The 17829-nt window shown below is 47.1% G+C and overlaps 1 protein-coding gene across 9 annotated transcripts in view; it reads left to right on the forward strand.

Moving 5' to 3' along the window:
* LOC119962946 (gamma-aminobutyric acid receptor subunit alpha-2-like) overlaps positions 1–17829 on the forward strand; it is a 379650-nt gene that overhangs the window by 229783 nt on the left and 132038 nt on the right. For all 9 annotated transcript variants that reach the window (XM_038791279.1, XM_038791280.1, XM_038791281.1 and 6 more), the window contains one exon: positions 12024–12167. In XM_038791279.1, coding sequence (XP_038647207.1) covers positions 12024–12167 — 144 coding nt within the window. The remainder of the gene's footprint in view (positions 1–12023; positions 12168–17829) is intronic.

Below are 17829 nucleotides of genomic sequence, written 5' to 3' on the forward strand. Positions count from 1 at the left end.
CCACACAGACACAGAGAGAACATGCAGACTCCGCACAGACAGTGACCAAAGCCAGGAATCGAACCCGGGTCCCTGGCGCTGTGAAGCTACAGTGCTAACCACTGTGCTACCATGCCATCCATTAGTGGCATACCAGGTGTTGCCACTCAGTGAACTCATCAAAATTGTGCCCCACTGCAGGGGATCAAGGCAATAGCAGAGCTGACCCCAAATAAAGGACACCTGATTTGTGGCCTTGGCACCCACTCTGGAGTGCTGTCCCCCTCAGGGAGGAGGCCTCACCAGCAACACTATCAGCTATCCCACTCCACAGGACCATCTGCTGTCTCCAAGCCCTGCCTACCCACTTCACCCCTGCTCCCATCCCCTGCACAGGTTGTCACAACCTGTGTGTCACACCTAGGTGTCATGTGAGGGTCTCTTTGAGAAAAGTGTGTTTTATTAAATGACTGCAGCGATGTAATTGTTTGGGTGGAGCTGGAATGTGATTCTGTCCTTTACTTTCGTTTTGAGCTGGAAGCTGCTGTGTGTTTTAGTTTTGTTTTCAGTTGAAAGCTGTATTCAGACTACAAGGATGTTGGAGTCTCTCTCTCTCTCTTTCTATGTTTAAAAAGGTGTTCAGATCACTTGATAATTTAAACGTGATACCTGCTTTCTGTAGAGATTTCAAACCTGCTGTCTTTGTTAAAAGGGGTTTTTTGACTAATGGATGTTGTTAGGAAAGTTATTAAGGGTTACCTATAGAGTATTGTATCTGGGGCATCATCAGTGTTGGTAGTTGATAAACTGTTAACTGTGTGTTTATAAAGTGTTCACTGAATTCATAGAATAAACATTGTTTTGTTTTGAAAATACTTAGGTCTCTGTTGCATAACACCTGGAGAGTGGACCCTTGTACTCCCCGTAACCAAAATCTATTAAACGTTGTAGGTCCGATGAACTCCATGATATACTTTGGTGTTCTCTCAACACTGGCCCATAACACTAGGACCCACATCACATTGCACCTGCACTCCCAGCAGACAAACACTTCCCTGCCTCACCCCCATCTGTAGGACGTACCCATACACAAACCTCTAAACATGCAGGCATTTGGTGGCACACAATGACCCTCTCCACCACACAACCAGATGCCATCTGCTGGTGAGATAACACACGGCTCATCCATGGCTGCGGGTGGGGGGGGGGGGGGGGGTGGGGGCATGTGGAGGGTGGAGCTGAAGTGAAACTCAGGGACAACATGTAGCCTGTGGATCTGGATGGGCAAGGGAATACTCATTTTAATTACATTTCAGCTGCACATCATGCATGTCTGTGCCTGGTACCCACGCAGTGTGCACGGCACATACATCCTGGCGTGCTCTTCGGTTCCCGACAGCTTCGAGTGATCAAAGCGGAGAACCGCTATAACAGGGGTGGGCAAACTTTTCCGTGCAAGGGCCACATTCAGAAATTCACAATTTTAAAGGGCCGCATAGTATATTAATTAATAGTCCCGGTTGTAACCAATTAGCGTGCAGCATATACCTCAGCGCTTCCCCCGGTGGCATCCTGCCTTTAGCCCTCTTTTTCTCTACTTTTCAAAAATGGCGCTTCACCCGGTTATGATTCTGGGCGCCTCATGTAGAACATAGAACAGTACAGCACAGAACAGGCCCTTCGGCCCTCGATGTTGTGCCGAGCAATGATCACCCTACTCAAGTCAACGTATCCACCCTATACCAGTAACCCAACAGCCCCCCCCCCCATTAACCTTATTAAAAAAATTTTTTTTAAATAAAAATAAAATTTAAAAAAAAATTTTTTTTTTTTTAATGACTTGATCTTGGTGGGCCGCATAAAAACCTTTGGCGGGCCGCATGCGGCCCGCGGGCCATAGTTTGCCCACCCCTGCGCTATAATGATGCCCATGAGGCAACTAGGAGCGCATTGAGTGGTGCATCAGCTTCCTCAAGATGTGCATCTGATGCCTGAACTGCTCCAGTGGGGTTCTCCAATATAGCCCCAGGAGAGTCTCCAATATTGTACTGGCCTGCTGCATTCTGTACAACATCGCACAGCAGAGAGAGGACATTCTGGAGGAGGAGGCAGAAAGCCACGCCTCATCAGGTGGATTGGCCATGATAAATTGCCCTTAGTGTCCAAAATTGCCCTTAGTGTTGGGTGGGGTTACTGGGTTATTGGGATAGGGTGGAAGTGTTGAACTTGGGTAGGGTGCTCTTTCCAAGAGCCGGTGAAGACTCGATGGGCCGAATGGCCTCCTTCTGCACTGTAAATTCTATGATCTATGATCTGACCAGGAGGATGAGGAGGATGGCCAGGAAGAACCGGGCATGCAGTAGATACTGACTCTGCGACTGCATCACCATCACTGATGGGATCATACTTTCCAGATGTGCAACATCTGTCTGGACTACAGCTGTTTCCTGGGATTGGACTGCCCTCCAACGGTCGGCTCTCTCAGAATCCCTACCTTCTCCTGATGTGCTGCAGCATTTGCGATGTGTGTCAGCAAGGTGACCCAGGAGTCTCTTCACTCAAACCTGTGATGGTAGAAGGTGCAGGTGAATGCAGTGCCGAGAGGTCAGTGTTGTCCCCGACAGGACTGGTTCTCCGGTGTGTATTTGGATGTGGCTGGGGGCTAGGTACCCCAGACATCCGGCATGGTCTGATGGTGATCCTGCAAGACAAAAGGCAAGACACATGGTGAGATCTTGGGAAGGAGTGGTCTGGGGAAGAGGGATGACTCACTTGCTACAAGACCATCGTTTTGCATTAGGGGCTCCCTTGGTTGTCGCATGCCAACTTCCACCACAGAGATAATCCATTTTTACACCTCCTCAGATAATTCCATTGCCCACTGCTTGACGGGGGTGAGAGCTTGAGGTCCAATGCACCCCGTCCTGTCTTCTGCCACTCCCATAGAAGCCAATCAAAACCCACCTGCCCGCATTTCCCTCACATCGCACCCTGCACCTACACATTGTCCTCTTTGGCCAGGTGCCTTGCACACACATGTTACAATCTAAAGACCCGCTGTAGAATTTGCCTCATGCGTCTCAGCATGTCCTTTACGTGTACCCTAGGGAACCTGCAGCAGGGTATGCCATCGGCAGGACCAGAAGATCCTGCTGGCTTGAAGAGCCAGAAGTACTTGTCCATGGTCTAGCCAACATTTATCAAATACCTAGACCAAGCAAGAAACTATTTGCATTGCCGAACATATGGTGCAGAAAATCCCAGTTCAACTAACTGGGCCGGATTCTCCATCGGCTGCCACTAGAATCTGAAAATGCAATTGGGCGGACAGTCTGTTTTCATGGCAAAATCATGGCGGCGTCGGTTTCACGCCAAATCACAATTTTCCGGTGCCTCGACAATGGCGCCAAAGTGTTCCTCTCCGCATGTACTGCAAACGCTGATGGCATATCATTAGTGGGCTTGACGTGCTACTCTCCAGGGCCTCCACGATTCTCCACCTCCGCTGGGAGGAAATCCCAATGGCAAGATTCACTTGTGCTTTTAAAAATCGAGAAGCAGACGCTAAGGCTGATGAGGGTGAGAGAGGAGGTAGGACGTGGAGAAGCTACCTGGCTGGACATTGGCTGGGTTGGAGCCCTGCCAGGGCTGGGAGGAGGGGAGCGGGTGAACCCGGGGATCGGCTTGGGGCTGGAGTGACCCCCCATGGGACTGGGGCGGTGTCCAGGCACAGACCACCATTGTCTTGGCCTGCAAGGCAGCATCTTAGTGCACACCCTACTGACCACTTACCTTGGCCTCTGGGTCTGCAGAATGACACCAGCCATATGAGTGGCCGCACCCCTGACACCCACACCCCAGGCCCCACACACTCACCCCAGCAATCCAGCACACCAGCCCCCACTAACCCATCTCACTACCCAAGCCCCCTCTCCCACACCTGACCCTCCGCCGTACCTCCCCAAACTGGCCTCCACCCATCGGCGGGGCATCATGCGGCCCACCTGGCCCGCGGCTGGGGAGCATACTGCTGGGATGGGCAATGACAGCCAATGATACTCATGGCATCAAGAATGGGCATCAGGGCCAAAGGCCCCATGGGTACGGGAATTGGGGAGGGGGGACATGCAGAGTCCTCAGTGCCAACCGGGGCCACCGTCTAGCCTGTTGAAGCTAGTTGGCACGGGGGTGCGCATCAGACTAACATGTCAGCCTTTCACGCCCTGCAAACAATGGATATTGGAATTTAACCAACAATGGTGGCCTTCCTACTAGTCGCCGCAGCTGTGGGGAGGGGGCGTCTGCGGCTGTACGAGCTGGAGCTGCTCGAGGAGGAGGAGGAAGCTGCTGCAGTGGAGCGTGCCCCAGAGGAACAGGAGGTAGCGGCTGAGGATGGAGAGCTGGCCGCCCAACAGGCCGAGGAGGAGGTGCAAAGGAAGAGCAGTGTGAGACCTCGCAAGTACCTGCAGCGCCTGTCATTCGAGGACCTGCGGGACTCGGCATGCCGAAGACCATTGCCCCACCTGATAATTATCTTTTCTAACATCGTCTCTCTTAGAAAGGAGAATAATTGACTGCATGGCTGCAACTTTTGAGCACTTGTTCACCTGACTGCATCCCTAAGCAACCTTCCATGATTCATTATCTCCCCCCAGTTCACCCACAACACCTGCCCCCAGGAGATGCGGAAGTGGTGGCCATACGGGCACAGCTAGCATTATATAAATTGGCTGATCCCACTGTAACCCTGGCCAACCATAGTAGTGTAGGGACTTTCAGTCCTTTCAACGCTCAAGGTTTTTTGATCCACCACACGAGAAGGAAATTTGAAAACATCTGAGGGCATTTGGTGAATCAAATATCAAATGTTACAAATTTATTTTTCGTTCCAAATCATGACAGAGACAGAATAGTTACACAATTTCTGTCTGTATCAGTGTTGGCTGAAGTAAGAATAAATATAAAGATTGATCTCCATAGCTATGTTCCCAGAGAATAATGTCTTGTACCTGTATTGAAAATCACCAAACCATACCACTGTAATATAATTTATCCTGTTGCTCCCATTTTGAATGAATTTTTCTATTGCTCCCCACCCCCCCATCCCCAGTCTTCTCTAGCGCTGTTGCTTGTTGATACGTGACGGCAATGATTTTTGAATCTTCAGTTTTATAATTCCTGTTGCCACTGATAATCTATCACTCGGAGAAACTCATAAATACTCTTACTGATACAGATTCTTGAAGTGGTGTGCAGCCATCTGATTATAAAAATACAGTTCACAAAAATGCTTGTTATTTATGAGACGTGTTTTATGTATAAATGAAGCAACACAGGCAGATGTGGAATAAATCACTCCATGGCTTCGTAGAACACTAAAGGTAGTTACTTTGCATTACCTTTGGATGGCCATGTTGACATGTTTCCACGTATCTGGACTATTCCATTTATTGTCAGACTACTCTGCAAAGTCCTGACGCAATCATCAAATTTCCACTTTCTCGGATAAACACACATATTTTCCAAAGGAATATCTCGGAACCATTTTGAAAACTGAGAATAATTGTTGAAATTGTTTTGTGTGCACATTTTCTTGTCAATTAGTTGTTGCCACTGCCAATTATGGCTATTTTGAGAATCCATGTGCTGTTATACGAACAAGGAGGAGGCCATTCAGCCCCTGAAGTCTGCTCCGCCATTTAATCAGATCATGGCTGATTTTATAAAAATACTCTTTTTCTTTGACTGATCTAATAGTACTTCAAATGTACATCCTACCTACCCCTGGTAACCTATCGCCTCTGCCTTAAAGATATTCAAAGTCTCTACTTCCACTGCCTTCTCAGGAAGAGAGTTCTAAAGACTCGCGACTCTCTGAAAGAAAAGACTTTGTCTCATCTCCATTTAAATTGAGCAACTCCTTATTTTTAAACAGTGACTCTAGTTCTCGGTTCTCCCAGAAGAGAAAACATCCTCATCATACCCACCTTGCCAAAGATCTTACATGTTTCAATCAAGTCACCTCTTACTGTTCCAAACTCCAGCGGATACAATCTGATTAAATATGGAGTGGAGCATGCAGGAGAGCAGACCTTTGTCTCTTCGCATGCTTATGGAATGCATTTTGCTTATTCCCCTAAAGCAGGTTTTCCCAATGCAGTTGGGAGTCTTGCTGATTTAGCTCAGAGAACTGCCTAAAGGAATTCACCTGGGGTTTGTGGTTAGGTGGTAGCGGCAACAGATTTGTGGTGACTAGAAATCATTGCTTGCTGATATTGTGACAATGTGGAAAAAGGAAGGAAAATCAGCACCAAGTTCTTCAAGAGAGTAAAATGTTAGCAAGTTTGAAAAAAAAAATTTAAATAAGGAACTTCAGATTAGATATTGGTTTCAGACTATCCAAGTGACTAAACAGATTACAGTTGATTATTATTCCAACTCAAACACTTTTTGTATTTGAGCATTAAGTGGCACAGGGTGAGTAAATGTATCTTGAACAGGAGTGTGAAATGGACAACAGTGCATCAAGAGCCTAATTTACATGACGGAAGAAAAAATTAGACGGCGCATAAAATGGGTTACCTCTGTTCTTGTCATCCATTCTACACTTCCGACCAAGGTTTCATCCATTGCCCTTCGATAAATAATGCCCACACCACAAAACTGCTGATACTTTAATATGAATTAATCTATTTAGGGTGCATAAAATCAGAGGCGAAAGAAGTAGATTTTTAAAAATTGAGCCAGGTTAAGACGTTAATTTGGAATAGACAAAGATTGTTCTGCTTCTAACTGTGCTGTACTGTTTATTTTAACACTGACAAATAAAAGTTTCATCTCAGTTCCTCATCTTGGTGCAAATCATTTCAACAGTACAAAACTGAATAGATGACTGGATCTAAAATTCCATAGGGATTTTCCCAGACTCATGTCATAACTCTTGTCAGGAGATTATCAGAACCTCCAGGTAAACGGTTCATAGAGTTTCAGTGCAGGAGACCAGGAGAAACGATGTGGGAAATTACTTTCTTTTTCTTTTTTTTGCTCTCTGTCGGTACTTGTCACTTTTTAAAATTTGTTCATGGGATGTGAGCATCACTGGCTATTTACTAATTGACTCGAGGGGCAGTAGAGCCAAACACATTGCTGTGGGTCTGGAGTCACATGTAGGTCAGACCAGGTAAGGACACATGTAAGGACAGCAGATTTCCTTCCCTGCAGGGCATTAGTAAACCAGATGTGTTTTTAGAACAATTGGCAATTATTTCAAAGTCATTATTAGACTTTTAATTCCAGATTTTTATTGAATTTAAATTTCACCATCTGCCGTGGTGAGATTCTAACTCGAATCCCCAGAGCATTACTCTGGATTTCTGGTTTGCTAGTCCAGTGATAATGCCACTATGCCACCACTTTTAGAATCATAGAATTTACGGTGCAGAAGGCGGCCATTCGGCCCATCGAGTCTGTGCCGGCCCTTGGAAAGAGCACCCTACTTAAGCCTGCACCGCCACCCTGTCCCTGTAACCCAGTAACCCCACCTGACCATTTTTCTTTTGGATATTAAGGGCAATTTAGCATGGCCAATGCACCTAACCTACACATCTTTGGACTGTGGGAGTAAACCAGAGCACCCAGAGGAAACCCACGCAGACACGGGGAAAACTTACAGACTCCGCATAGACAGTGACCCAAGTGGGAATCGAACCTGGGACCCTGGAGCTGTGAAGCAATGTGCTAACCACAGTGCTGCCGTGCTGCCCTCAAATTGATTTTCTCCAAATGCTTTTGCATCCATACATAATCACAGCATTCAGTTGAAAGGGACTGTCATTATTTCTAAAGGGTCAGTGTTAAGAAAATGTTGTAAAATTGCAGTACAAATAATTTGTGAAAAGAATTGATTTATTTTTGCAATGCTTTTAGTTCAAATTGATTCATGGTGAAATTGGTGAAAACATCAGTCTACAATGAAATCCTGATATCAGCTATTTTAGTTGGTAAGCTAAATGTGACAACATAATGGAATCTACTATCTTAGCCTAAATAATGGCTGGGATTCTCCGCCCATGTTTTTGACAGGCGGGGAAATCGGTGGGGGCAGAGAATACAACGGGAATCCCTGAGTGTCTTTTAAGTGGTGGGATTTACTGTACCCATTGTCCCCGCCTCCTACCAATGACATAAAGGGTTCCCACCAAAAAGGGCAAGGAACTCCCTTACCATATATTTACATATTATTCCTTCATGTTGGGGTCCCCCCCCCCCCCCCTCACTCCCACTGATGTACTGTCAGTGGGGTTTACGACAACTTTTGATAAACAGGGGCCTGACAAATGGGCCTGGCTAACATTCCATGCCGAGGACACACAGGTACGTACATCCCCTGGACGAGCGGGTCATGCCCAGGCAGTACCCGGGCAGGGCCCGGGCACTGATCTTGGCACTGCGATGCCAGGGACAGTGCTGAGGAGTTGCTTTTCCGTCGGGGAGGTTCCGGGGGGGGGGTTCCCATGTCCATTGGGGGGGGGGTGCAGGGGGACGCTTCTGTGTTTATGGAGGCAATCCTTTTTTCAACTTTGAAAATCTCCTGAAAGTTGACGCTGGCAGGGTGGACTCATTCAGAGCCAACCCCGCCATTGTGATGTTCTGGACCCGCCTCCAGGATTTTGTTTGACTAAAGTGTCAAGAGCAGGGTGGCTACACTGCTTTTCTTGCCTGAGTTGACACCGACTCAAAAAATGATACAATTCCACCCAATGTCTGTTAACATAATTACAATGAGAGCTGGTATTGATGCAGAACGCAATGTTACCCACTTTGAATGTGAGGACTGTAATAAGGACCTGGAATGGAAGAGAAATGGCTTTTTTCATTCATCTGACATAAGCTGCCCACAGATTTTTAGTGGCTTGTCTGTAGAGACTTTCAGTCATCCAGCATTAGTTTGAATTCAATGTCCTTGATGTGGTGATATGCATCACTGTAAATGCACAAGGTGTTAATGTAGATACACGAGGGGACTGCAAATTCACAAGGGGTTAATGTAAATACACTGGGACTAAATAGACACCAGAGGGAGCACCAGAGACATCATGACACACAGACATTCAACCAATAGGTCAGTAAGATAGGACACGATCAATGGGCAGTCAAGATACACCCAGAGGTGACACTACCACAAGGGGGCTACCCATATAAAAGGACAGGGCACACATGCTCTTCCTCTTTCCATAGGCAACACTCAGAGAGACAGGGGCAGATCAGGAAGCATCACACCCACTGCGTGGATTAGAGCAAACTGGTTAGTTAGATCGAGTTACTATAGTAAGATTAGCAGGAGAGTCGAACCCAAGTAGGAGAATTGTTAACTGTTCAATAAATGTGTTAAATCTATCTCCAAGTCTGAACCTTCCTTTGTCAGAATATACATCAAGGAAGCAGCTTATGCTACGTGAAGCTGCAAAAAACCGCACCGACCTCCTCAGAAGACAAACACGGGACACAACTGACAGAGTACCCTTCGTCGTCCAGTACTTTCCTGGGGCGGAGAAACCACTACATCTGCTTCACAGCCTTCAACACATCATCAATGAAGATGAACATCTTGCCAAGGTCATCCCCACACCCCCACTACTTGCCTTCAAACAACCGCGCAACCTCAAACAAACCATTGTTTGCAGAAAATTACCCAGCCTTCGGAACAGCGACACCACACAACCCTGCCAGGGCAATCTCTGCAAGACATGCCAGATCATCGACATGGATACCACCATTACACGTGGAAACACAACCCACCAGATATGCGGCACATACTCGTGCGACTCGACCAATGTAGTCTACCTCATACGCTGCAGGAAAGGATGTCCCGAAGCGTGGTACCTTGGCGAGACCATGCAGACACTGCGACAACGAATGAACGGGCATCGCGCGACAATCACCAGGCAGGAATGTGCCCTTCCAGTCGGGGAACACTTCAGCAGTCAGGGGCATTCAGCCTCTGATCTCCGGGTAAGTGTTCTCCAAGGCGGTCTTCAGGACACGCGACAACGCAGAATTGCCGAGCAAAAACTTATAGCTACGTTCTGCACACATGAGTGTGGCCTCAACCGGGATCTTGGATTCATGTCACATTACATTCATCCCCCACCATCTGGCCTGGACTTGCAAAATCCTACCAACTGTCCTGGTTTGAGACAATTCACACCTCTTTAACCTGGGGTTACCCCTCTCTCTGGATCTGTAAAGATTTGATTACCCGCAAATGCTCGCATTCCAAACATTGTCTGGCATCTCTGACTTTGTCTATATAAATGTTTCTGGAACATACCTCTCCATTCACCTGAGGAAGGAGCAGTAATCCAAAAGCTCGTGTTTGAAACAAACCTGTTGGACTTTAACCTGGTGTTCTAAAACTTCTTACTGTGCTCACCCCAGTCCAACGCCGGCATCTCCACATCATGAAGCATGGAAGCAAGTCATTCCTGAGTTGCCCATTCTGCCCTTGCAACCTCACAATCATCCCTCGTGTTAAGTCTCAGTATTCACCAGCTGCCACTTTCCAGTTCCCAGTCAGGATGGGCACTTCCTCAGCAAGGAGGACATAGGAAGTGATGCCTGCATGCCAGCCTCCAGACCCACATAAAACAAGGGCCACCCCGAAGTGAATGGAAAGCAAGGCCTGTCTGCAACCCCCCCCCCCCCCCCTACCCACGCCGAAAATGATTGACTGATCGCCAGCCCCGGTCCTGAGTTGATCGTATCTGCATTTCCTGCTTCCTCTCCAGTGCACCCTGAGTAGTGAAGAGCCTGAAGAATCATGGCTGTCCGAGATCTCATTCGGGGGCTTTTGTAGACCTGTTATAAATGACATCAGTTTGGCGTCACACCGGTGCCCGGTGAATATTCTGTGAGGAGTGAAGGTCTGGAGCGAATGTTCGCTACTGACTTGCGAATGTATTAAAATGAGGTTCCCGGGCTCACGCAACCAAGTTCGCACTCCTCCACCGGGTAGCGGGAGGGTGTGTAAAATTCCAAAGGCCAATCATGCTGGAGAGAATCGCGTTTTTCACTTCTCTCCAGATTCTGATTTTGTGCCGAGTTTCTCATGGACATAAAGTGCGCAGAATAGCCCCCACGGACAGCAAAGCAAAAATAAAATAAAACAGAAAATCTAAATTAATATTAAATCATTGTTAGAAAGCAAAATACAATTTGGTTCATAATTTGAGGATTAAGGGAAAATTATCAAATAGAGAAACAGAAAAGCTTAAACATATATTTAGAACAAAATCTCTCAAATTAATTTTCTTCTGAAAGAATAGACTCCACACTTAAAGTTTCGTCAACTTTACAAAGAGATTGTTGATCAGTATATACTACTAATTATGTTACTAAAAATGGAGTTAATCCTGATTGAACAATACTTTAATTTTTCATCAGTCCTTAGTGTGAGTGGTGAGTAAAGCGCCTAAATTCACATCATATCACTGAGTTCTGTGCTGGTTCCATTAGCAAACACTGCAATAGTGCAGCCTGCTGAGGAGCAGGATATTAATGACAGCAGCCTCTGCATTTCTATTTTTAACTGCGCATGCACAGATACCAGAAGTTGCCAGTTTTACCTTGTAATAATGGTGAGTGCTGACAGCCTTGACATTATTAGTTCAGCAAAATCCAGACCAATCTCTCTGGTTATATCTGAGTTTGTGAGAAAGCATTTTAGTTATAAACCTGGAAGAATGTTGGTGCTTTTATAGGCTGGATTCTGTTCTGTTCTTTTCAGAACCTGAGACTGCCAAAGTAAGCCCCATTTATTTAGAAAGGCTTTGAGATGTTGACTCACATTTCCTGATAATCAGGTGGAGACTGCCAGCAATTTTGTTGAAGAAACAAAAATGTCTACCTCCTGCCTTCATCTCTCTGGTTAAACTGTATTTAAATTTGACCTAGAGAGACAAGACGCAGAGACTCAGATTGGCAATTTAGCCAATGGCAATAATCTTTGTTCTGCTTGACCAAGCTCTCCTTCATTGTGATTGCAGATGCATATACAAGCGCGGAGGTAAACTACAATTGGACCCATGGACCGGAACGTTCTGTGGAAGTCGCAGAAGATGGCTCTCGTCTGAATCAGTATGATTTACTAGGACAAACTGTGGGGGAAGAGCTTGTCCAGTCCAGTACAGGTTTGTAAAGAGAATTAAATAAAGCTGATGCTAATATAATATTTTATTTGGCTGTTCAGTAGCTCATGAAAATTAGTGGTCAAAAAATGGTCTGATCCTAGGGAAAAACACCCTTGCCTGGATTTGTTTTGGTTGCAGATTTACTGCATACTGAGGATGGGAGTAGTGGGGTTAGTGGGCGGGGAATACTGGGAATTTGGGATGAAAGCAGTTTCTGCAAGGTTTGTGGATATTCGTGTAAATTCGCCTGGATATTTCCTTGGCCTCTTCCTCCACAATATTTGGAGACAGGGATCACATGATGCTGGAAACCTCTCCCAGCCCCCGTTGCCCCCCCCCCCCTCCCATGGCCAGCTTTGCTGTAATTACCCGTAAGGGCCCCATCATGCCACCCACATACTGTTAGGAAGGTTATAAGGTTATTATTTCTTTTCAAATCTTAGGCATTGAATGTAGAATGACATGTATCTTGACTTTTACGCCCTTAATCTGGCCCAATTCCTTGTGGAAGATGTCTTCATGCCTCCTTAAGACATCTTGGAGGACGCCGTCAAATATTTAGACGAATCCTGCCAGTTGAGCCTAATCTGTAACCAGTCTTTTCCCATTCCCAACAGACTGGGTCCATGTCCTTCTACGACAACCAAAGGCAGATCAGCCTCCTGCCCTCTGTGGGACCCTAGATTATTGGCTGCCCCAGTGTATCTTGAAAGCTTGACTGTAGTACTCTTCAAGCTTAAAGATTACATTCCAGCATGAAGATATTGGAAGCCTGCTCGCCCACTACGGACACCTAAGCGCTGGTGTAGACTTCCATTTTAAGAGGTTTACCATTTTCCCTTAAGACAATTTCAATTGAAGTCACCTTATTCAATTGGACTGCATTCAACGAATCATCTTTTTCGGTGGTTACTCGCTAATGAGTTTGATTGTGCACCTAAGAAACTGGTCATGGGTTCTGTGGGTTTTTTCATGGCTGATGAGCCTGATCCTGGAGCCGTGTCTTCAACTGCACACTTAGGAGGTGGCATCGATAATTGGACTTTCTCAGACTCATTTTCCGGGCCTCCACTTGCCTTCAGATTTCCTCGAAGAATTGTGTCCCTTCAATCAAGAGGTTCTTCCAAATAGGTATCTTCTGAGCAAGGATTTCCCAGGTGTTTGACATCCATGTTGCATTTCCTGAGGTAAACCTTCAGGGTGTCATTAAAATGCTCCCTTTATCCTCCTCCTTTTCGGGAAGCTTTCTTGAACTTTATAAATAAGATTTACTTTGGCAGTCGGGCCTCTGATGTCCTGAGCACATGACCGGCCCAGTGGAGTTGGCTTTGGATGATCATGGCCTTGTTGCTGGTGCTCCTGGCTCCTTTGACGACACTGATGTTAGTGCACCTGTCCTCCCAGCTTAGGCAAAGAATCTATCTCTGACATCGTTGATGGTATCTCTGCGGGGCCTTGAGGTGGCATCTGTATGTAGTCCCAGGTTTCTGTGCCACATAGGAGAGTTTGGAGAGTGACCAGCTTGCACACGAAGATCTTGGTGTCAGCACGGATGTCATGGTCATCAAAGACTCTTGTCCTTTTGTGTCCAAAGGTGGCGCTCGCGGATTGGATATGATGTTGGACCTCCGCATCATTGTTTTCTTTTTCTTTATTCGTTCACGGGATGTGGGCATCGCTGGCTGGGCCAACATTTATTGCCCATCCCTGAGGGCATTTAAGAGTCAACCACAGTGCTATGAGTCTGTAGTCACATGTAGGCCAAACCAGGTATGGACAGCAGATTTCCTTCCCGAAAGGATATTAGTGAACCAGATGGGTTTTTACGACAATTGACAATGATGTCATGGTCGTCATTAGACTTTTAATTCCAGATTTTTACTGAATTCAAATTAGCGAGTTACCAACTGCCCAGGTGGGATTCGAACCCAGGTCCCCAGAGCATTATCCTAGGTCGCTGAATTACTAGTCCAGTGACAATGCACTATGCCTTAGAGGGGGATGGCAAGTACACGTGGCAAAGTACTTAAACGTACCACCTTCGGTTGCATTGAAAGCACACAAAGCCCCAAACATGACAAGTCTCCTGGGGATGGTCTTCCCCTGCAATGATAGCAGTCCACCTTGGACTCGGGTTGACCCTCCGACTTCTTCCCACTCCTTAGGTTCTAGTTCGGTCCAGAGGACTATTTCTGGATCTGTGCTGAGCCTATTGATCCTTCCGCAGACTTTGTGGCCATACCGCCCCACCCCCCCGCCCCAAGACTTGGTTAACTGCCCCTTCAGCCACACCTTGAAACTCAGTGGGGCCTTTGTCGGTGCACTCCATCACCTGAGCTATCTCGATCGCTTTTTCCAAAGCAAGTGTCGTCTCTGTCAAAAGCTTCTTCAGGATGGTAAGGTTTGGATCCCACAAACCAGCCGATCACATAACATGTCACTAAATGCGGTCCTGAACTCTCAGTGCTCAGCAAATTGCAAAGTCTGGCTTTGAAGGCTGAGACAGTCCCTTCATGGCCCTTCACTGCATTGTTTGTTTTTTTAGTTTTTTTTTAAATTTAAATTTAGATTACCCAATTATTTTTTCCAATTAAGGGGCAATTTAGCGTGGCCAATCCACCTACTCTGCACATTTTTGGGTTGTGGGGGCGAAACCCACGCAGACACGGGGAGAACGTGCAAACTCCACACAGACAGTGACCCAGAGCCGGGATCGAACCTGGGACCTCAGCGCCGTGAGGCGGTTGTGCTAACCACTAGGCCACCGTGCTGCCCTTCACTGCATTGTTAAACTTATAACAATGGGGGATGATTGAGGGCCGTAGATTCTTTTTTAACCAATTTTACTCTCTGGTCTTTGAGTTGAGCGACTCTGTGGTCGTGAGGTTCCTACTCAAATTATACTTTTGGGGCCCGCAAACTGTCAGAAGTATCACCTTCTGCTTAACTCGCCTGTGATCTCATTCACAGTTTAAAAAAACCCAGAGCCGTTCGATATACTGACTCCAATGCTCAACCCCTTGGTCAAATGGGTCTAGTTTATCAATGATAGGCATTTTCATTCATGGTTTCAATGATTCCGGCTCTTGCTAGACCTTCTGTATTTTCTCAACTGTTCCTTCCCCCCTCAATTCGTGTGACAGTCGGCTGTGAATACCTTGTCACCAATGTGGTTGCTCAAGACATACACTGGAGGCTTCCAACAGTTAACAAAGGGGTTTATTGATGAAAGGCAAAGGCAGTTAAGTGAGAGGCACAGAACACTATGCAGTAGGTCTTAACACTTTGGCTCCCTTGCCCGGAGTCCTGCACCCAAGGCCCCACACAAACTCCCGATTGGCCGAGGTTTGTGCGCTCCCATACAATTGGCCCTGAGCCGGTCACGTGGTCATTGGAGCCTACCCCCTTCAAAGGGCCGCATGCCATATCGACGGCCTCAGGATGTTGCCTGAGGCCCTCCCCCTGATGCTCCACCCCAGACCGGCCGCATTCCCGACAGTGTGGGTCTCCATGCTATTATTTTCAGGAACTCGGCCGACTCAGTCCAGCGCCGCTACAGTCGGGGAAGAGCCGATCCACGGGCAGTGAGGAATTTGGCAGGGGCTGGCGGCACTGTTGGGGGGTGGTCCGGGGGTTGGGAGCCGGCCAAAGTGGAGGGCAATATTTGGCAGGCCGGGTCCGTGAATTTTCAGTCATAAAACGCCACTGTTCCCACACCCACGTCAGGACATAGCCTGAAAATCGGAGAATCCAGTCCTGGGTTTTCTCAGAAAAGTAAACAACTTGGTTAAAAAAAACAGATATTGCTGTAGATTGACCAAGTGGACTTTGGCTGGCAAGCAGAGCGTGCGATTTGACTGTCTAATAATCTCAGTGAGCCGCCTGGTTTGGCTTTGAGGATTGGGCTCTATTAGCATTAAGAAAACTGGCTACAGGCTGAAAATGGGCAGCTTCCAGCTCTGATCCACCCCAGCTTCCGACATCTGACCACCTTCAGGGTTCAAAGAAAGTTAGTCTATGGATCGCTGGGTGGGGAGTTACCTGGAGGGTCAGCCCACGATTTGGTTTTGCGGAGGAATCCTAGCAGCTCTCAAAAATAAAAATTTTGACTGGATTGCCGCCTGAGACAGGTTGAAATATGCACATCACAAGCTATGCCTAGTACTGCATTAAAATGGTAAGTGGGATCTTATCTACATCATGAGGCCCCTGCTTGAATTTTAAATGGCCTCGCGCCTGACTCAGGTGAGCAGTCCTACCAACTCCTCCATAAAATCTGGTGTCATGACAAGAGCATGGCCCCCAACATCATCCCCGACCGCAATAATACAGAAGATGAGCAGAGCACAAAGTCGGATAAAGTAAACCTGAGGCAATGATGTAGCAATTAACTGTGATTTTTAACTGCCCTGTGATAATTTCCACACAGGTATATGATGATGCACAGACAGGCAGTGATTAACACACAGGATGACTAGTGAACACACAGAACACAGCAGCCAATCACCAGACAGGACACGGCCACTATAAAGCCAGAGGGCACCTGTTTTCCCGCTGTTTTGGGATCCAGCCCCTGAGACAGTCAGAGCCTGTGAGCAGCAAGTAGAACATACACCATGTGGTAGTAAGACAGTCTGGTCAGGTTAGCCTCAGGTCTCCAGTCAAGTCAGCATCGTGTCAACCCACAGTTAAAGTATGTATGATAGTTAAGAGTTCAATAAAATCGAGTTGCATTTCTTCAAGTGTTGGAAGCCTGTCTCTCTCATTGCTGCAGTAAACGCAATCCTTGCAGACCCAGCCTACCCAACACATCATGCCCATGTGCTTTTACACTGATTGCACAAGGTCCATGATGAGGAGGAAATCATGGCAGGAATGAGGTCTGAAGAGGAGAAGACAGTGAAGAGTTGGAGTTGAAACTGCATGAGCAGTGAAGGTTTGAGTTTACTTTGTGCAGAATTCTGAATGGGAAACACCAAAGGGTTCATCTGGAGGAGAATGATTTTGTAGAGGGGTTACAGTGACCGAGGAACCCTTACAGGGCAGCTGGCAGGAAGGAATGACAAGGAAAGGGTCATGCGGATAGCTCACTCTGGTGGGGATCCTCAAGCAAGAAGGAGAGGAAGGGGAAAGAGGTCGCGGGCCAGGGGCAGCAGCACCTTGTTAGCCAATTGATTGCGCAGCATGGTGATGCAGCAGATCCAGAAGGACACAGAGTGCAAGGTGGGCAGTTCTGCCCAATGAGGAGACATTACCCTGAAGGAAAGGTCCACAGGCAGCACTCAGATTACCTCCAGATGTCTGATGGCATGCTGTGCAGCAGTACCGGAGGCAGGCTGATGACTTTGATGCCTCACTGGTCTGGATGGCCTTGGGGAGTGTCCTTTGGATACCAGAGACCTTAACTTGTCATTGCGGACATACAGAGAGCACTCATTCACTCCCCTTGCTTTATTCTGTACATTCATAACATATGCCTACCCTCCCATAGTTGTGCACCCACATAACCTGTTCAGTATAGAGAAGGTAGTTCAGCCTTTTGAGGCATGCCAACCAGATCCTATAACCCCAAGGCTGCTGACCTTGTCTGAATCCTCCACCCAAGCTTACTTGTTGAGGGGGAGATGCCACCCTTTCCTGAGCATCCTGCTGTTCAGTTACA

The sequence above is a fragment of the Scyliorhinus canicula genome, chromosome 3, assembly GCF_902713615.1.
Source record: "Scyliorhinus canicula chromosome 3, sScyCan1.1, whole genome shotgun sequence".
In the NCBI taxonomy this organism is placed as follows: Eukaryota; Metazoa; Chordata; class Chondrichthyes; order Carcharhiniformes; family Scyliorhinidae; genus Scyliorhinus; species Scyliorhinus canicula.